The 22,265-nt window shown below is 34.7% G+C and overlaps 1 protein-coding gene across 1 annotated transcript; it reads left to right on the forward strand.

Moving 5' to 3' along the window:
- Positions 1-624: 624 nt before the first annotated feature.
- LOC123666262 lies at positions 625-15,182 on the forward strand. Its single transcript, XM_045600432.1, has 12 exons — positions 625-676; positions 1,776-1,906; positions 3,814-3,868; positions 4,743-4,957; positions 5,203-5,408; positions 5,769-5,919; positions 11,287-11,379; positions 12,100-12,211; positions 12,672-12,847; positions 13,703-13,858; positions 14,581-14,684; positions 14,932-15,182. Exons 1-12 carry the CDS (start codon positions 631-633, stop codon positions 15,116-15,118), a joined length of 1,632 nt encoding a protein of 543 aa, XP_045456388.1. The 5' UTR covers positions 625-630; the 3' UTR covers positions 15,119-15,182.
- The last annotated feature ends 7,083 nt before the right edge of the window (positions 15,183-22,265 follow it).

Raw genomic sequence — 22,265 nt, forward strand, 5'->3', positions numbered from 1 at the left:
TTTTTGAGTAATCTTTGATAATGCGTTGTTACTTGACTATTTTTTCGTCGATCTACGTTGTATTACTCGTCGATGTAATTGAAGTCGGTTTTTTTTTCGTTTGCGAGCAAACACAATTATTTGTAGGAGGTTAATAATAAATCTAATATATAAAATTCTCGTGTCGCGGTGTTTGTAGTTAAACTCCTCCGAAACGGCTTGACCGATTCTCATAAAATTTTGTGTGCATATTGGGTAGGTCTGAGAATCGAACAACATCTATTTTTCATCCCCCTAAATGTTAAGGTTAGTCCAACCCAATTTTTTTTTTAATTTTTAGATAAATTATTTAATTTTTATTTTATTATGATTTGGCGTTGAAAAATACATACAACCCTAAATTTCCACCCTTCTACCACCAACCCCTATTTTTAAATAGCGTTTAGCGGCAAGACAACGTTTGCCAAGTCAGCTAGTATTATTTAAAATTTGTGCTATAATACAGTATTCTTCGTTTGAAGGCTCTAATCGATCTTAAATTATTTTTATAACGATTATATCTATTAAATTTACGCGCTAATTTCTTTCAGATAAAGTTTATTTAAGAAATAGTGAAGAAAAGTTAAGAATTAGTAAGAAGAAATGGATCATATGCGCATAGCGGAGCAAATAATGAAGACAGTTGACAGCATGATAGGTAAGATTAAGGAGGATTAAGACGACATGGTCGAAATTGTTATTTACAAATGCCTAACAAATAAGTTAACATGTTTCATTTGATTACACTAAAAATTAATTGAAAAAAAAACAACGGGATGCACTCCGGGAGTGCCGCCAGAAGTGAAAACTTGAATATTAACGTTGTGCATTTTATAGTTGTGATATTTTGGAATGGTTTGGGAATAATTTTGCACGAATTGCTTTAATTATCAGTATAAAGGTACTATCATTTATGGGGTTAAATATATTCATTTATTGCGCTATCGTACACAAACATGACAATTTATATTACACACGAACATTCGCGCTAGCGCCCTGCGCCGCCTAAACGAAGTAGCAGGCGCAGACATACATTTTTGCCGCACGGTATAAAAAAAATGGGATACTTCCTCTCCTACGCCGCGCCGACGGTCTCCTTCCTCCTGTCTTACGAATTTTCCATCACGCCACGTGTCCTGACGCGAGCTTAAAATTTTTTACCCATTACAAAAAAAAAGTACATAACGCTGCTGAAGAAGTTTTTACTTCAAAAAGGAATGAAAAAACCGACATTCAAGCAGAAGTATTTTAGTTAAGTTTACAGTTAAATAATATTGCTCTCAAGAAAAAGTGATGTTTCTGTATTTAATGAGATATCCAGACCTGGCGATATGCTGTGTTGAGAGCAGGGGTAGGGTTAGTAATGCGTTTGTGATGCTCCTAGTATGAGCAACCTAAACAGTTTACTATATTACAAACTGTAAGGTGTTGGTTTTTTATTCATACTACTAGATCGGCAAATAAGCGTACGATTCAACTAATGGTAAGAGATTACCGGAGCGTATAAACGCCTGCAACACCTGAAGCTTCACAAGCGCGTTGCCGACTCTACACCCCCCCATGAGCCTGGTCACTTTATTCACCATAGGAATGGTTTTATTTAGCTGTGATCTTCTGGAAGGTCGAGATACTTCCCCAGCTGAACTGATCCAGATTACGAGCAGGATCTTTACTGCTGTGCCCTACCTCAGTCAAACTACGTTGTTATCCTATCAACTTTGATATATTGACACAAATAAGCTTGTTTTTGTTTTCAGACCCTTGTGCATCTGTGGAACAACAATTGGCACAAATGCGTGCCCAACTTGAAGCCCTGTCGCATTTGCCGATGGTAATACAACAAAAAGTAGATGCAGTTAACAGGCAGATAAACCATATTAGAGAAATGGTAATTAAAAAATATGTGTAGTTCCCTATTCATATCGGTGCAATAAATGCTGGTTCACTCATCACTTCATCATAACTTCAGGCTATCGCAGTCCACTGTTGGACATAGGACTCCACTAGCTCGCACCAAAAAATGGCGTGAACTCATGTGTGTTGCCCGTAGTCACCACGCTGGGCAGGCGGGTTGGTGACCGCAGGGCTGGCTTTGTCGCACCGAAGAAGCTGCTGCCCGTCTTCGACCTGTGTATTTCAAAGCCAGCAGTTGGATGGTTATCCCGCCATCGGTCGGCTTTATAAGTTCCAAGGTGGTAGTGGATCTGTGTTATCCCTTAGTTGCCTCTTACGAAACCCACGGGAAGAGAGGGGGTGGCTATATTATTTATTGCCGTAGCCACACTGCTTACACTGGTTCACTATTAAACCTGTATCTTACTTTAGGTAAAAGCGCTGTAAACCGTTACCCATCATCACTGCTGTTTCATGGTTTCATATGACGTCACTCCCCATATTTTTTTTATACCGTGCGCCTTATATTGTTTCTTAAAGAGTCAATATTAAATTCCTTGTATATTATCCACGTGGTTTTCTGGCCTTATTGTTTCGCAGTTGTTATACAGATAACGTAGCTTTCAAATGGTGTAAGATTTTTTTAAATCAGTGTGTTTGATTTTTAATCAAATTTTTTGTTTCGTATAACGCGAGTAGATTGAACATATCGATACTTTTCAAGTTAGTCGACTTAAATATTTAACTGAGGTAGGGCACAGCAGGAAATTTCCTGCCCAAAATATGGAGCAGCCCGACTGGGGTAGAACCTTACAGAAGATCACAGCTAAATAATTCTGTATTCAAGCAGAATTGTGTTCCTGTTGGTGAGTAAGGTGACCAGAGCTCTTGGGCGGAATAAGGGATAGGGTCGGTAACTCGCTTGCCGTGTTTCTAGTTTTGCAAATGTCTATAAGCTGCGGTATCGCTTACGATTAGGTAAGCCGTACGCTTGTTTGCCGACCTATTTGTATAAAAAATAAATATAATTGTGTTTGCTCGCAAACGAAAAAAATAACCGACTTCAATTACATCGACGAGTAATACAACGTAGATCGACGAAAAAATAGTCAAGTAACTACGCGTTATCAAAGATTACTCAAAAAGTAGTTATCAGATCTCAATAAAGTTATATGTGACCACATGACAAACATCAGCTTTCGATTAAATTAAACATTATTAAAATCGGTACACCCAGTAAAAGTTATGGCGGATTTTCAAGAAGTTTCCTCGATTTCTCTGGGATCCCATCATCAGATCCTGATTTCCTTATCATGGTACTAAACTAGGGATATCTTCTTTCCAACAAAAAAAGAATTATCAAAATCGGTATACCCAGTAAAAAGTTATTGCGGATTTTCAAGAGTTTCCCTCGATTTCTCTGGAATCCCATCATCAGATCCTGGTTTCCTTACCATGGTACTAAGCTTGGGATATCTTCTTTTCAACAAAAAAATAATTATCGAAATCGGTACATCCATTAAAAAGCTATGTGGTATAATATACAACGTAGGTCGATGAAAAAAGCGTCAAGTAAAAACGCATTATTAGATATAACTCGAAAAGTAGTCGTTAGATTGGCATACACCACCTTTAGATTAAAAAATTTTTTGTTGAAATCGGTCCACGCTGTCAAAAGTTCTGATGTAACATACATAAAAATAAAAAAAAATAATAAAAATAAATACAGTCGAATTGAGAACCTCCTCCTTTTTTGGAAGTCGTTTAATAAGGGCTAGCTTTGAGGCAATATCGTTTTGTTCTTTCTGTATACATGTGTGTATTGCTTATCGTTAGACTATATAATCCTCAATTATATTATAATTAAATATTTGTATACATAATTCATTTATTAATTTTCAGAGCTTCAAAGAAGTACGACAAGAAAAATATCTTGAGATTGAAAAACCTGGTCAAGGTAGGTTTTTTTACTATTTAAACTTTAACGTTTCTGTTTCCTCTGTTTTCTGTTTATTGACATCCACCATTCTCTAACTCGATGTTAATCTAATTTTCCTTAAGTCTATACTAATATTATAAAGTAGGAATATTTGACTTTTTGTTTGTTTACAATGGATAAACTGGAAATTACTGGACAGATTTTTTATTTAGTCTTTTAGTCAGGAGAATGGGACAATATTACGAAGTAAAATAAGCTATATTTCAACGGATTATTAAAAGCTTGTACCTGATGTATATAAGTCTGTTCACAAACGAAAAATCCAACTTCAATTTACATCGTCAAGTATTACAACGTCAAAAAATAGTCAAGTAAATGTGCAAAATGCTCAAAAAGTTCTTGTCATTAAATTTAAATGGGAACTAATTACGGGCGCCTCCTTTCAATTGAAAAAAAAAATCATCTAAATTGGTACACCAGTCAAAATTTTTATGTTAACACACATAAAAAATACAGACTAATTGAAAACCTCCTTCTCTTTTTGAATTCGGTCAAAAAATAGACTCATTGGTATAATGATCATAGCAACTGGATGTACTAGTGATCGTGAGACAATCTGCTCACACGACAAAATGTTTAAGTAGGTCCCCAGTAGATCTGTAGACGTTTGTTGTGATTGGGTTTCTTATGTCTATCTATTGTTAGTGCTTCCGAAGTTTCGACAGAGCATTTATATGCTCGTGTATATCTAGCTAGGTAGAGCATTTATTTATATATTTATTTCAAGCAAGGCTACATCAGTAGTTTAAGATCAGCACTTACGATAATCTAAAAAAATAAAACTCCGAAATCAATAAAATAACGTCAAAATTATTTAATACCATTATTATAGAAAGAATAGTTCAATTTGAAAGACATCCAGAAGATTCGAGACATTCCGTTGAAATAACAGAGCTTGAACCGGATAATGATGTGGAAGGAGAGAAGGAGAAAAATCTAGAAATAAGAGTGACGAAGCCGAGTTTGACAGAAGAAGAATTGCAGTTACAACAGGAAGATATAAAGAAAATGTTAGAGTGTAAAATGAAAAAGAATACGCATAAAGAGGTAAGTGCTTATGCAGTATATAATAAGAGTTACTCGTTAGAGCTTTTATCCATGTTTGGTGATGGGTCCACGCAAAATAAAAGAGCTATAATCAATGATTTTTGGTAGTTCTCAAATATGGCAATTAGACTTTATAGAAAAACGGCAGTTATTAATTACAACAGACTAAATTTTGTCAAATTAAGTTAACAGAAAAGATCTTAATTTAAATACAATAAATTAAAAAAAAATAACATATTACACAGGAAACAATCCACCAGATCCAATTAGAAAATCAACCCCAATTAACTCAACGTGTGAAACCAACCCCTGCATTCGGACCGGCTCCTCAGGAGAGATCTCTCGTCCTCCCTGGTGGGAGGAGGTGGAAAAAGTCAATGGAGTACAACGAAGAACTTATCCAGGAAACACTGACAGCTCAGGCAGAAGTCATTAAGGGGAATGCTATTGGGTATACAGATCTACATTTTTCTTTTCGTTCTACGGCATCACTTTAGTTTTTTCTAGAATGTAGTTATTATTTTAAAGTCAATGTGACTGGCAAGACTTTTTCGAAATGTGTATTTTTTTTTTTATTTGTTGTAATCGTTGTTGGTCTATGTCTGGTGTTGTTGTCACATTAATGTGAAAACAATTTTTAATTTACATTAAAACTTTACTGTTATGTGAATTCAAAAAAATAAACATTAAAATGTAAACTACGGTTAAGAAGATTGACATGAACTTAGGTATCAAGGAGTTTAAGAATATTTAAAATCTTCTTTTTAGGAAGTCAAAAACAGGAAATTTAATTTATAATTTATTTTCATAGAGTCAATTTTATGAAATACGAAAAACCACTGCCCGCACTTGACCATTTGCAGCGTTCTGAAGTCTTCAAAGCAATTCACAATATGGACGAAGCGCCGACGAAGAAAGTTGAAATGCTTAGACCTGCCTTCGCAGAGGCCGATTATAGAGAGGTGAGGTCAACATAGCCTGTTCACTTTCTATGGATTTTTCCGCTATGCTGTACTTCTGTTGAGATAGATACAGCAGGAAACATCTTGTTTGACATTCCAGGATATCCTAACGTATATTATTCAGTAAAGTCTAAATTATATTACACACGTGATCACGATCAATTACGATTTAACCTGTAAAATCCCACTGCTGGGCATATAGCACTTTTTCCACGTCGGAGATTAACCGGCGGTTAATTCACCACGGTGCTCCACTGCGGGCCGGCGGATATGTACCTTACGATAGCGGATATGTACCTGAGTAACGATCGCTATCAGAGATTTATGATAACAACTGGGACCGACGGCTTAATGTGCTTTCCGAGGCAGGATGGGGAAAGGTCACAAGGACAGACATCCAAGCCGGAAAGAAATATAAAAAACAAAATTTGGTTTATGTGATAGAAGTTGTCTTAAGTAAAAACTTACTTTTATGTATTATTTGTTTAATTTTGTAATATTTTTTTTTTACAGAGAGCGAAGGCAATGGCACCATACCCCAATGATCGATAAAAAAGTATAACTTTGATTATATTACATACAAATAATTCAAAGAAATTCATTTATGGATGAATTTTTAATACATTTTGTTGTTATTATTATGTAAATAAATATGCCTACGAACTAATACATTTTTTATTCACCATTTTATATCGCAATAGGTATTTATTATAAGAAAACTTATGGTGTTCTTATTATACAAATAATTGTATATTCGAATTTTATGTCCAATAGCATTGAACGTTAGAAAATTTTACCTTCCTTACTATTAAATGGAGTTCACTTCAGCTTATGGCAGTCCACTGCTGGCCATAGGCTTCCCCAAGTTCGCGCCAGACATCCCGGTTTTCCGCAATCCTCATTCAGCTTACACCTGCAATCTTACGTAGATCGTCGGTCCAACGGACCGGAGGACATCTCACCCTGCGTTTGCCAAGACGCGGTCTGCACTCCAAGACCCGTCTACTCCAGCGGCCATCGGTCCTGCGACACAGATGACCGGCCCACTGCCACTTCAACTTGCTAATTCTGTGGGCTATGTCAGTTACTTTCGTTCTCACGCGGATAGTCTCATTTCTAATCCTATCTTTGAGAGAAACCCCAAGCATGGCATTAAACGGAGTTCCTATTATTTATTAATTTTTGTGCTTATAAACTTGACACGTTAAGTTTTATTCAGTCTTACATTTAGCATAAATTGCTAAAATACACTGAATCTCGTTTTATATTTAACTAATCTCTACTTTATATTTTATTCTTCTTTGTAAAATATGTAAATTCAAAATGTATTACAACAGGAAAATTAAGTATAATAATTGTGAGAGAAAATATTAATACATATAAAATTGCAACAGGCAACTCTTAACAACCTTAAGTCAAAACAAAAGTCACCGTCAAACGTCAGTTATCTTATCACTTGCTTTGCTCGCATGCGATTATCGTACCCAAATTATAAATATTTATATTCTAGAAGTTTTTGATATTACACCATAGGTCGTAAAAAGTTGGTTTGTAGATATAGCAAACAGGAAGCATGTTGACTTCTAAGGTAAGAATAGATAATTATTAATTTATATTGTTCTTATTAACCAGTTGATTTAATACTTATTGCCCTTTACCTTGGCCTCTGAATGATTATGAAAAAAAATAATAGGTGTTTTCAAAAAAATATCTATATGTGTAATTTTAATATATTTTGTCTCGTCTACGCACAACTTTATTTTACTTGTATTTATTGTACCTTAAAAAGTTTTTTTTATGATGATATGATAATTAGATTAGATTAATGATTGACAACAGAAACTAAATTAAAAAAAAATGTTCCCAAAAAACTTAATTCGAATAAGATATTTTTGAGACAAAAATAATAACATAAAAAATTCTTCTTAATTAGGAATAACTGTGTATTGAATACTTTTGTGAATACTTCTATTTATTCTTTTTGTGAAATTGCTACTACGATAATTATTTTACATCAGTTATTGAGTTATATTTTAGACATTATTTCTTTATACAAATTCAAATCATGATGATTTGCACAGTTCATTTATGTCTGTCCAAATTAAAACTCATAATGAAATTGATTGAAATAGCATTATAATTCTAAAAACACCTATTAAGCTTTATCATAAAATATAAATAAATATAAATATTTTATAACATACACACATGGTCGACAATTCCCATGTTAAGCATTATGAATAAGACCGTTAGTGTTTAACACAGTTAACAGCAGTAACAGTTGTGTGTAACACAGGTAACAGCCAACTGTTATAACTAAATTTGTTTTGAATAATACATGTCATTACATAGTACAAAATAAAGTCGCTTCCCGCTGTCTGTATGCTTAGATCCTTAAAACTATGCAACAGATTTTGATGCAGTTTTCTTGAATAAATAAAGTGAGTCCAGAGAAAGGTTTAATACATGCATAATATAGTAGAGGAACATTGATAGTTTTTGCAACCATGCAAAGCCAGGGCGGGTCACTAGTATAAATATATAAAAACACATATTACACCCAGACTCGAGCGGGAATCGAACCTGCTACCCACGGAATAGAAAGCACTACTACTGGGCCACTACAAACTGCACCAACGGGCTAAAAAAAATAAATGAAGGACAACGTACAAAGTGCTTAAAAATAATTTTTAACAAAAATAAAACCGACTTCAAACAGGAAACTAAAAAGTGAAAAATAAATTTACTTAGTACAAAGTAATTCGTATTTTGATTTAGTCAATCAGGAATGGTTAAATAAATATTTTATAATTTTGAACTCCGTGCCAAGTAAAACAATTACTCTAGTATCTACTCATAAGTTGTATTCAGTTTTCTTTCATCATTTGTTTCATTGACTATTAGTTAGAATTCTGTTATCATTCTGTTATTGTTGAGACATATCTAATAATATTTTTTGTACTTGTTTGTTGTGTGTGTTGTTTGTATTTGTTATTGTAGTCAGGTTGTTGTAGTATTTACTTGGTACCGACCTCAAAATTGTAAATTTATTTTTCACTTTTTAGTTTCCTGTTTGAAGTCGGTTTTATTTTTGTTAAAAATTATTTTAAGCTACTGCATAGCTTCTATCGCGGGCCTTGAGCGCGGGGACCGAATCCAGAAATTCCGTAACGAAAACACCTCACGCTCCCCACTCCGACGGGCACGGAGGTGTGGCTTGAAGGTCGTGCATCGTCTAACGTCGTTTCAGTTCGGGAGTCTTCGACACGGCGTTGTGTGCGCGCGATTAGACGTATTGTACGACTCTACGAAACTCGCACGAATCGAGACGAGTATTTTCTAGGTATTTAGAGGATATTAAGTCGCAAACTTATTTTTCTTATTTCAGTTATCGTAAACCTATAGTTTCAATGATAAATATTCCTGAATAACCAACAGCTACTGTAAGATAATAAAACCACATGTATTGTAAAATAATAAAAATATTTTAAACAATATTAACTTTTTATTTATTTAATGAAAGAAAAAAATTTGTTTTCTTATCGGTCACCACACTCAAAAAGTGTAACTTGAATTAATATCAAAGAAAAAGAAATACTGCATAAATAAAATAAATAAATAATTATAATTGCATAAGTTGATACATAATGCTATGCAATAGCTTTACCGCGGCAGTCCCCGAGTGCCACACGTCTTTTTATTTTACAATTTTTAGTGATGGGTAGACCTAACAAGGATACTTTTTCTCTTGTGTCGAGTGTCCGGAAACATAAACAATAGATAGGCACAAACACCCAGATCATGACAAACATCTATATGGCCAATACAAATGTCTGTCGTGCGCGGGGATTGAACCTACTAACGCCAGCGCAACAGCCAGTGCTGTGACCGCTTCGCTAACGCGTCGATATACTATGAGTAAAGTTTGCTATCAGGTATACGTAATAACAACCGGGACCGAGAGCCTAGCGTGTTCTCCGAGACTAGGTTGGGAGAACCACAAGGATTAACAACTAGACCGAAAATAAATATTTGTATAAACATAAATATCCACTCCGAGCGGGAATAGAACCCGCGACAGTGGGTGTTTAGGCGCCGCCGACACGGTACATGCACCATTATATCAAAGCGGTCGTCAAACAGCAAAAGGTAACTGCTGTAAATTGTTGAGAAATTCCCTCGAGTGTTTATGGGCTCTATCATCAAACTTGGTCCTGCGACACAGATGACCACACAGCAGGTAATTGCTATAAATCAATGAAAAGTTCCCTCGACTATCTTTCGTCTCCATCATCAGACTGAAATGGCACTTATAACTCATATATATGCAAAGTTCTCATCAATAGAAACGAATTAAGTTCAAACAGCAGGTAATTGCTATAAATCGTTAAAGAGTTCCCTCGACTATCTTTCGTCTCCATCATCAGACTTTAATGGCACTTGTAACTCATATAGGTGCAAAGTTCTAATCAATAGAAACGAACTAAGTTCAAACAGCAGGTAATTGCTATAAATCGTTGAAAAGTACCCTCGACTATCTTTCGTCTCCATCATCAGACTTTAATGGCACTTGTAACTCATATAGGTGCAAAGTTCTAATCAGTAGAAACGAATTAAGTTCAAACAGCAGGTAATTTCTATAAGTCGTTGAAGAGTACCCTCGACTATCTTTCGTCTCCATCATCAGACTGAAATGGCACTTATAACTCATATATATGCAAAGTTCTCATCAATAGAAACGAATTAAGTTCAAACAGCAGGTAATTGCTATAAATCGTTAAAGAGTTCCCTCGACTAACTTTTGTCTCCATCATCAGACTGTAATGGCACTTATAACTCATACAGGTTCAAAGTTCTCATCAATAAATACGAATTAAGTTCAAAAAGCAGGTAATTGCTATTAATTGTTGAAGAGTTTCCTCGAGTATCTTTCTTCTCCATCATCAGATCGACTCCAGACCTTTATTAAATAGTAGTGCTTTATAGTACTTAATGAAAACATGATTAAATTTACTAGTCACCCTTACGATTTTTGAAAGTTTCCCTCGATTTCTCTGGGATCCCATCATCAGATCCTGGTTTCCTTATCATGGTACCAAACTAGGGATATCTCCTTTCCAACAAAAAAAAGAATTATCAAAGTCGGTTCATAAACGAAGAAGTTATCTCCGAACATACATAAAAAAATATATATATATACGGTCGAATTGAGTAACCTCCTCCTTTTTTTTTAAGTCGGTTAAAAAGAATATTATTATTTTATTTATCTTCAAATATATTTTCGTATCTATGACACTAGATTCATATTATGTAGGACTTCATTAAATGTTATGATGATGTTTTGTAATATGTGTGTTGTGTTTAAAGCTGGAAGTGTTGGTGGACTTTGGTGCAAATCCTGATCAAAAAATGATAGACAAAACGCTGAATCACTTAAAAGGCCAAGACGGTGTAAAAGAGGTAACAATACTTTTGTATCTATTTTGCTGTAACATCAAACTTACTCCTTGTACATTAGAGGTTTTATGTAATTATTTATACATAACTATGTCATTTTGGAATTAATTGCAATGAAAGTCAAAATTGTTTTGTGAGTAATTTACTTTGGACATGATGTATTAATGGATATTAAATGTTTCTTTGTATAAATCTGTGACCAATGAGTTTAAAAGTGAATTTTGTCTTCTAATTATATGTTTTGTCAATGTGGTGAGTACTAGCGAGTACACCGTTACAGCACTGGCTGTAACCCTGGCTGTCACGATTTATTCCTGCACATGGCAAACTTTGGAATTGTGTATTTCCGGCTTCATGACACAAGAATAAATCCTAGTGGTGGCCTTTGAGTCTGAGGCGTTTATTATTGCTATGGCCCATCACCCAGACCAGACCATATATTTGTGCTAATACAAATACAATTTTAATTTTTTTGTTGTTGATTTTTTATTATTCATGTTGTTTATATAATATTGTATAATCCTTATACAATTTTATATAAACAGCATTATAATATAAGCATTGTATGACGTGAGTAAATTTTTTTCTATTCTATTCTGCCCTACCCATCCTGACTTCTATCGAATTCTGACATTAAAACCGCTTAGTGGTGTGGGACCACTTCATCCAATAACTTGTATCATTCCTATTATTGACGAAAATTCTCATTGTTTTTACTTACAGGCTTTATTCAAAGATGGCGCTGTAGTTATAGAGACAACGCTACCCAGTTCCCTTATACTAGATATTGTGACGAAATCATCTGGAAAACGAGCCGTTTTACAAGGATTCGGAGGTAATGCTCATAAATTGTTCTGGAAAAGTGATTTATATAAATGTTTTTCATATTAAAAAAAATTAGGAACTAAGTTCCTTTTACCAAACAAACTTAGCAATTTTAATATTAGTATCGATATTTATTTATTTCATCTAAAGTAAAATTATTGAATGTTAGATTGAATCAGCTTGTAACGCCCCGCTGCTGGGTATTAGCCTGTTTCTGAGCTCTGGAGAAGGGTAAGAGATCGTTATCAGGTGTACATTATAACAATCGGGACCGACGGCTTAATGTCCTCTCCAAGGCACGGTGGGGAGACCCACAAGGACTGCACAAACACCCAGACCACGGCAAACACCTGTATGGCCAATACAAATGTTTGTCGTGTGCGGGGATCGAACCCGCAACCGGTTGATATGGCAAGGAATGATAAATAATTTTAATTAATTAAAAATAATTTTAATTTAAAATATTACAGAGACTCAATCAGCGGTTGCCATGATATCGAGCCAGAATTGCTGTAAGAATCAAGTTCTGGGCGTAATCAGATTCCAGCAGAGTGAAGGGGGTCCGCTGATAGCCGATGGCAGTGTGGACGGTCTGGCACCAGGTGAACATGGCATTCACGTTCACGATACTGGAGATATAAGCTTGGTTAGTTAATTGAATGTCCGTTCTCTTGCCTCTACGTCTACAACCCTGTTCTAGGGATTTAATTATCAATTAATACATATAATAAAAATGTCACAGGTCGCTGTCTGTACATTTAAGATATATGGGAAAAAATATTATTGGGGCCTTTATCAACGCAAATAGCACCCAATATAATGAATGTTTATTAATTTTTGTATGTTTATGCGTTTGTGTACGCTAATGTCAAAAACGGCTTATCCGATTTTGATGTGGTTTTTACTAATATATTGTGACAAGCTTAGCTTAACACTAAATAGTGTTTGTTACATGTCAATCGGTTTATAAATAAAGAACTCATATAAATAAAGAAGGATGTGAAATGTCTATTAAGTTGGTTAAGGTTAAATTAATATGAAGCCATGTTTAGGCTGATCTTGTCAACTGTTAGCAATTTGATGAATTTACAAATTTTCGCAGCCTACTTTCTCTAAAACAGAATTGTGGATATGCCATCGCTGTGTATCTCTACATGCCATTCAATGGACTCGGGTCAGATTATATATTGTTTTGGCTTTGTTCTTTAAAAGTTGCAATGCCTTAATTTCCGTTGTAAATAACACCAAAACAAGGGTATACACCTTATAGCTGGGCCAGATGGGAATTGAAAATATCTATTTTCTAATCCCCCGCAGCCATGTTAAATATCTATATATATATTAGACATTAGCCATTCAACTCCATACAGCCAAATTTTTGATTATTCTTTTTTTATTATTATTTTAAGTTGGTGCTTGTTGTGGATTATTTGTATATTTTTCTCGTACGCTATGTTTTGTCATTAATAAGTAATTAATGATTTAATATATAAAATTTCAGGGTTGTAACTCAATCGGTGACCACTATAACCCCCAGCAATCCCCACACGGAGGGCCCTCGGACCCCCCCGATAAGAGACACGCGGGGGACCTGGGTAATATCACCGCAGATGAAAATGGAAGGGCAACGTTCAGGATTTTGGATAGTGTATTAAATGTATGAAAATTATTATTTATTATTAATGAATTTTTCGTGCTGTGTGGCTACGGCACCAAAGAATATAGCCACCCCCTCCCTTCCCGTGGGTGTCGTGAGAGGCGACTAAGGGATAACAAGGTTCCACTACCACCTTGGAACTCAAGAAGCCGACCGATGGTGGGATAACCATCTAACCGCTGGCTTTGAACATGATGATATATGTATTAAATAAATAAATATTTACAACATACATACATGGTCATCTGTTCCTAAAGTAAGCAACTTAATGCTTGTGTTATAGGTAACAGATGATTGGTATAGCTACATATATTTTTTTTTTCGATTAACATACTTATAAATAATATATATATGAATATATAAACAAATATTTATATTACACCCAGACTCGGGGTGGGAATCGAACCCACAACCCTCAGAGCAGAAAGCAGGCTCACTACAAACTCCACCAACGGGCTAGTCAAAAGTATTTACTTGACTTATTTTTTCGTCTACTTACGTTGTATTTACTGGTCGATGTAATTGAAATCGACTTTTTCTAGTTTGCAAGCTGAAACAATTATGTAACATGGTATTTGTTAGGGGGTTGGTAAAATTCCACATGCCGTATTTTATGGACGACCCTATGGTAGGCGGCAAACTTTGCCCACTTGTGGGAGTGAGAATAATGGAGATAATATTTGTAATAGTACTTGTGCTATACGCGTCTTTTTGATTTTCAGATCTACGACATCGTGGGCAGGTCGGTAGCGATAAAAGAGGGTTCTGACGATTTCGGTAGAGGTTCGAGTCCCGCTTCAAAAGTTGATGGGAACGCGGGCTCGTCGTAAGTATCTATGTATTATAGTACACCGAGGCTGAATGTTTAACGTCTAGGATTGTGCCATGGAGGATGCGACAAAAGCCAGCCCTGCGGTCACCAACCCGCCTGCCCAGCGTGTTGACTATGAGCAACACACGTGAGTTCACGCCATTTTTGGCGCAAATTTGTGGAGGCCTATGTTCAGTGGTGTACTGCGATAGGCTGAAATGATGAATAGGAAAGAGGTATAAGTAAAATAATTATATTTCAGCATAGCCTGCGGTATAATAGCAAGATCAGCCGGTATCTTCCAAAATCCTAAAAGAATATGCGCGTGCGACGGTGTAGTTGTATGGGATGAAAAGGATAGGCCATTGGCGGGAAAAGGAAGGAGGGATAAGTGTTGCCATAGCAAGAATGATAATCAGGAACAAGTTAAAATGTGCTGCAAGGTTTAAATAAAAGTGTATTTTTTTTTTAAATTTGCTTCTGTAAATAAATTATTTACAATACGGTGTTTAATTTTTGTTTTGGTGATTTTGTTATTATTTATTGATTGAATAAAAACTTTTTGTTTTAAAATTTTACTTTTTTAAATTCCACTTTTAAAGATAAGATCGGTTAGATGTAATAGTGCACGAAGGCCAATAAACGGATGATAACGGGTTAATATTTGTATTGTTAAAAAATTTATTCCGTCTGGGTGTCTGTCTTTGTGGTTCTCCCCACCGTGCCTCAGAGAGCACGTTAAGCTGTCGGTCTCGGTTGTTATCATGTACACTCGATAGCGATCGTTACTCATATTAGGGAACTAGCGACCCGCCCCGGCTTCGCACGGGTGCAATGCTGATACTAAATATACTACAAAAAGTCTTTATTTATAGTGTGAAGCTAGCTTATGACATGGCTATTAACACAATAACAACATTCAAATAGGCGTCGTTAGATTACACGTTGTTACAGAATGCGTTGAAGTAATAAAGGTTCACTGCTTGTTCCCCGTAGGTGATAGCCTGATAATATGTAGCCTATATGTTGACCCGACTTCTTAATAATATTTGTGCCAAATTTGAAGTAAATCCATGCGTTACTTTTTGAGTTTATCCCGGACATACATACAGACAAACAGCCAAAAATTCTAAAAATTATATTTTTGGCTTCGGATTGTAGATCACACCCAAGTATTCTTTAAAAAAATATTCAATGTACATTTTTGACTTTCCTACCATTTTATTATATGTATAGATAGAGATATCCGCCAACCCGATGTAGTGGATTAAGCTCTGATCCTTCTACAGGGAGAATAAGGCCTATTCCTCAAAGTATGATGTTAAAAGCTTAATTTTAATGTAACTTATATAGAAATATAATAAAGAAAAATCTATTTTTAAGCGACTTCCAAAAAAGAAGAATCCTCAATTAGATTGTATTTTTGGAACGAAGTTCCTTACGGCAGGCTTGACATTTGGCTGGGCGAGCGAACTGAAAAAAATGTGATACTAAAACCGTAAGAAAAATATATAACGGAAGTGACGTAATATCAGTCACACGACTGTATGAAATATATATACTGAAAATAATATATAATAAATATATATAAACTGACGTTTGTAAAACTAAAATAAGTATTACTAGTAAACTTTTTTTAAATTATTATTTATGTAATTTTATACTGTCGACAAAAATAAATAAAACCATAGTTTTTTTATTTCACTTAATAATTTGAATTATTATTATCATTTTGTTTGATTTATTTTATTTTCCGGTATTTGTTATTTTCTAAAATACTAAATTTCCTAAATACTTTTATGTACTTAATTAAAAACCAATCAACAAGATTAAAAAAATCAAAAACTAGAAAATATGTATAAAGTTTAACATTTTTTGTTTCAAAATGTGTTGCTTCTATACTATCCGAAGGAACTTCGTTCCTACCTGATGTCCCGTGACACCACATAATTTTATTATTATAATATTGAAGATTATACTTGAAGAAAAAAAAGTGTGTTTATCAGCTCCGACATTGAACTCTGATATTACCGTTATATTCAAAAATTAAAATGTTTCATTACATGAACAAAATTATAAATAATTAATCAATACAAATAAATAAAATTGGAATGTCTGTTCTTAATATTACGGCGTCAAGCGCAAACTTGGGGAGGCCTATGTACAGGAGTGGAGTGCAATATGCTGAAGTGAGTGAGTGAGTTAGTGAGGGTTGCTTATCTCACTTTATTTCCGATATCTTACAGGATAAGGAGATAAACTTTGAAAAAAGTTTACCAGACACTTACAAATGATTGGAACTAATTTAATTTCAACTTGATGACGTGTTAGCGCAACGGTCACAGTACTGGTTTGTGGTTGTTGCGCTGGCGATTTCGGATTCGATCCCCAGCCATGACAAACATTTGTTTTGGTCATACAGATGTTTGCTGTGGTTTAGGTGTTTGTACAGTCTTTGTGGGTCTCCCCACCATGCCTCAGAGAGCACGTTAAGCCGTCGCTCACGGTTGTTATCATGTACACCTGGTTAGCGATCGTTATTCATATTAGGGAACATATTCACCAACCTGCATTAGACCAGCGTGGTGGATTAAGCTCTGATCCGTCTCCTACATGGGGAAAGAGGCCTGCCCAGCTGTGGAATATTACAGGCTGACGCATAATTCAGTTCCTTTAAAAGCTAATCTAAAATAATTTAAATTCTTAAAAGATGATTTTAAGTTTATCAGTATTATAATAAGTAGCTGCTGTGTGGTTACGGCAGTAAAGAATATAGCCACCCCCTCTCTTCCCGTGGGTGTCGTAAGAGGTGACTAAGAGATAACACAGTTCCACTACCACCTTGGAACTTAAAAAGCCAACCTATGGCGGGATAACCATTCAACTGCTGGCTTCGAAATACACAGGCCGAAGACGGGCAGCAGCGTCTTCGGTGCGACAAAGCCAGCCCTGCGGTCACCAACCCGCCTGCCCAGCGTGGTGACTATGGGCAAAACACATGAATTCACGCCATTTTTGGCGTGAACTTGTGGAGACCTATGTCCAGTAGTAGACTGCGAAAGGCTGCTGTGATGATAATAAGTAGATGTAATAATTTCGATGTAATAATACGAAAAATATAGCATCATTACTAAACTGAGTGCACAGCAGCGCGCAGCAGCGGCCAGTCTACTGAATGAGATTGCTGACAGTGAAAACTGTCCGCTGATCGGCCATATGGTGAGGAGAAATATCTTCTGCTTAGTACTAAACTAATAATATCATATGTTTTTGACTTGATAACATCTTATAAATCGATGAACACCGGCTGCACGCACGAAAAAGTGTCACGTTCTAAACGCGCAAGCGAGAGCGTGGAACAATGTAGAAATGTATCGAAATCGGTAAACTGAGTAGTTCCATTGAAAAAATCGAGTCCGAAAACAATAATCGAGAACAATGGGCTCGTAAGTCTAATGTAGAAATATATGGAATTCCCGAAAAGAAAAATGAAAATCTTATTTCTCTGTTACAGACTATAGTTAATAAGACAGATCTACGAATAAATATGAGTACTGATATCGATTTCGTTACTAGGGTTGCCTCTAAAAAGTCTGAAAATAAGAAAACCAAACCGATTATTGTACGTTTTTTATGCCGATGGAAGAAAGATGAATTTTTATCAGTTGTCAGAAAATTAAAGCTCAGAGGTACTGATATTGGTTTTAATGATGGTAACAGTTCGATATTCTTCAACGATCATCTCACCAGCACAAATAAAGCGTTATTGCAATCAGTGAAGAAGGCTGCAAGTGATAAGAATTATAAATATGTGTGGGTGAAAAACTGCAGTATTATGGCTCGTCGTTCCGATACTAGTCCAGTTTTGCACTTTACAAGTTTGAAAGATTTAAACAAAATTGCGTGAGGATTATTGTACATATAGTTATGTTATTTAATTTTAATTTTAATGTGTGTTTGATTGTGTTTGCTTTTATATTGTTATTATTATTATTGTTGAAATTGATCATGGTATATCGTGTGTTTTTGCGTTTTGGTTTTGGGTACATTATTATTATATATTGGGACATACTCTTCTTTGAGTACAATATTGGACTCTCTCTTGTTTTGACCTTTATATTTGTGATTATTTTTAAACTGATTGTTAATGGCTAAGAATTTCTCAATTCTGTATCAGAACGTCCGCGGCTTACGTACTAAAACAAACTCATTTTTTAGGAGCATCTTGGGTGTGGATTATGATTTTATCTGTTTGACTGAAACATGGCTCTGTGATGGTATTTTCAGCGAAGAACTGTTTGATTCTAGATATTTGGTATATCGGCGTGATCGTGAGTATAAAAATCGTGGTGATAGTATGGGTGGGGGTGTCTTAGTCGCAGTTAAGACAGATATACCGGTTCGATCGTCAGTATCAATTGATGTGAAGAATTTTGCTGGTGAAGTAATTAAAGTCTCTATTCCTTTGGAAATTGGACCTCTCCTTAAGCAGCTTCATATTTATTGTTGTTATTTTCCTCACAGTAGATTCCATGTTGAATCTCTCTGTGATTGTTTTGAACATATCACAAATGAAGTTTTGACGCATCCCGATGATAATTTTTTTATAATTGGTGATTTTAACATTTCGAACTGTATTTGGGATTGGGATGGGAAATTTATGAGCATGTGTAACTTCGATGATAGTGACCCTGGAGTTGATTCTTTGTTCAGTTTCTTAAATATTACAGACCTAAAACAATTTAATAGTGTCTCTAATGAAAATGGGCGATTTTTGGATTTAGTAATTAGCAACTCTCACTGTGTTGTGAGTCGCAATGATTCTCCTCTTACAAAGGAAGATGTCCATCATCCCACACTTAAGGTGAAATTAAGTATTGCTTATGATAGATCTACTTTTTCCACTCCTCGTAAGGTACGGTTATTTCGAAATGCTAATTATAATGAAATAAATAAAGTCATATCTGGTATTGATTGGTGTCATTTGCTTAGTAACGGTGATATCTCTGATGCTATTAATTTATTTTATGATACTATTAACTCCATAATTTCGCAATATGTTCCAATAAAAACTTTAAAAGGCGATAAAAGGTATCCTTTTTGGTATACTAACGGTCTAATAAAAATAATATGTGATAAGTTGCGTTGTCATAGGCGATGGAAAATCTATGGTCGAGTATCTGACTACAACATGTTCAGCTATCTGAGAAACCGTCAAAAACAAGTCCAAATTGAGTGTTATGATAAATATATATATCAATCAGAATTAAAAATTAATAGGAATAGTAAATTTTTTTGGGCTTTCATTAGGTCTAAAAGGGCTTCAGTAAATATACCTAAAGATGTTTTTTTCAAGAATGAGTGCACCTCCGATGCAAGTAAAATATGTCAATTTTTTAACGAACACTTTAAATCTGTCTATTCAGCGCCGCCTAACATTGCTAGTTCTTATGGGTCACAAGGTAATGTGTCTTCTAATAGTAATTTGTCGTTAGGACGTATTGAGCTTACCGTTAATATTGTTATGAAATATCTCAAGCAGTTGAAAGTTGATAAGGGTTCGGGACCGGATGGCTTGCCACCTATTTTTTTGCAATTGTGCCACAAATCTTTAGCTTATCCGCTTCTGCTTTTGTTTTCTTTATCTTTACGATCGGGTATCATGCCTGATATTTGGAAACGATCTTACGTTGTTCCTGTGTACAAGTCTGGTGATAGGCATAATATTGAAAATTACAGACCGATTTCAAAATTGTCTACTGTTGCTAAATTGTTTGAGAAAATTGTGTATGACAATATTTATCCGAGTCTTAGACCTTTCTTAATGAGTCAGCAGCATGGGTTTGTGGACGGGAGATCAACGGAGAGTAATTTGTGTGAGTTTGTCCAACGCGTTTCTATTGCCATGGATCAGGGTTACCAGGTGGATGTCGTGTATACCGACTATTCTAAGGCATTTGATAAGATACCGCATGCAATATTGATAAATAAACTAGAAAGAGTCGGTATACATGGCGATCTACTTCGATGGCTTTCTTCTTACCTATATAACCGTAGCCAAGCAGTGACAGTGAAAGGGCATGTTTCCTCTTTTGTGCCCGTTTCTTCTGGTGTACCCCAGGGCTCGCACCTTGGTCCTCTACTTTTCAATATTTTTATAAATGATATACATAAAATTTTCGAGAATTCAGATATACTTCTTTATGCTGATGACATGAAAATTTTTAGGTGTGTATCTAATAATTCTGACTGCATACTACTTCAGAGTGACTTAAACAAATTGTGTGATTACTGCTCAGTGAATTCTATGTATCTGAACATAAAAAAATGCTACGTGATATCCTTTTCTCGTAAGACTAACACAATTAATTTTAATTATCAACTTAATCAAGAGCCAATAACACGAGTTACCGAGGTGCGAGACTTGGGTGTTTACATCGATAACAAATTGACTTTTAAGTCACATATTAATTATGTTACTGCTAAAGCATTCCGAATGCTTGGCTTTGTGTTGAGAGTGGGACGTGATTTTAAAAATGTCAGCACAATTATTCTCCTTTATAACTCTTTTGTAAGATCTATCTTGGAATACTGCTCAACTGTATGGAATCCATTTTACAAATGTCATGTTGCTCAATTGGAAAAAATTAATTATAAATTTATAAAATTTTTAAGTTACAAAGCTTCGCCGCATATTCAAGATATCCCGTATATTCCTTCTTTAGAAAGTCGTCGATTGGAGAGAGACCAAATATTTTTATTTAAGTTACTTCGTAATTTTATTGATTCCCCTTATCTACTTAGTCATATATTATTTAGGTGTCCCAAAATAAATACACGTAATCAGTCCCTATTTTATGTGCCTAGAACTAGGACCAAATATACGCAGAATAATTTTACTTTTAGAGCATGTAAAATGTACAACCAATGTTTTCATCACATTGATTTTGCAACTTGTTCAGTGCAATCTTTAAGGAGTGAATTACGATATGCAATAAATTTTTAATTTTTAATTTATCATTAATTATTTACATAATTCATGAATTTCTAGTAGGTTGGTTTGATTTTGTTATAAATTAATTTAATTATAATTGTATTATAGTTGGTATGATTAATTTTTAATGTTGTATATATCTGAATTTTATTATCTTTTAATTATTTATTATTTAATGGATGATTGTATGAAATGTTTCTATTCGTACATGTTTACCTAATTATTCACTTTACTACTGTTTGAATTATTTATATTTCTGTGTGTATCGATTATTTCTGATTAATGTGTGCTTTTTAGCTTATTAATGAATTGTTTACTATTGGAAACTTTATTGGTTTATGTATTAGTTTTATATGATTTTTTTCTTTGTATTACTGTACTGTTTGTTTCCTAAATAAAATAAAATAAAAAATAAAAATAAAATAAAAAATAAAAACAAGCGATAGAGAGACACGATCGGTCGGCCAAGAAAGTGGTGTACCAGTTTTGATTTAGTTTCCTTGTCATCGAAAATTACGACAAGGTTCGTTATTAAAAGATATTACTGAAAGTGACATATAATAATGACGTAAACCTAATTGAATAATAATATCAGTAATCAG

This window comes from Melitaea cinxia, chromosome 25 (genome assembly GCF_905220565.1).
Source record: "Melitaea cinxia chromosome 25, ilMelCinx1.1, whole genome shotgun sequence".
Classification (NCBI taxonomy): domain Eukaryota; kingdom Metazoa; phylum Arthropoda; class Insecta; order Lepidoptera; family Nymphalidae; genus Melitaea; species Melitaea cinxia.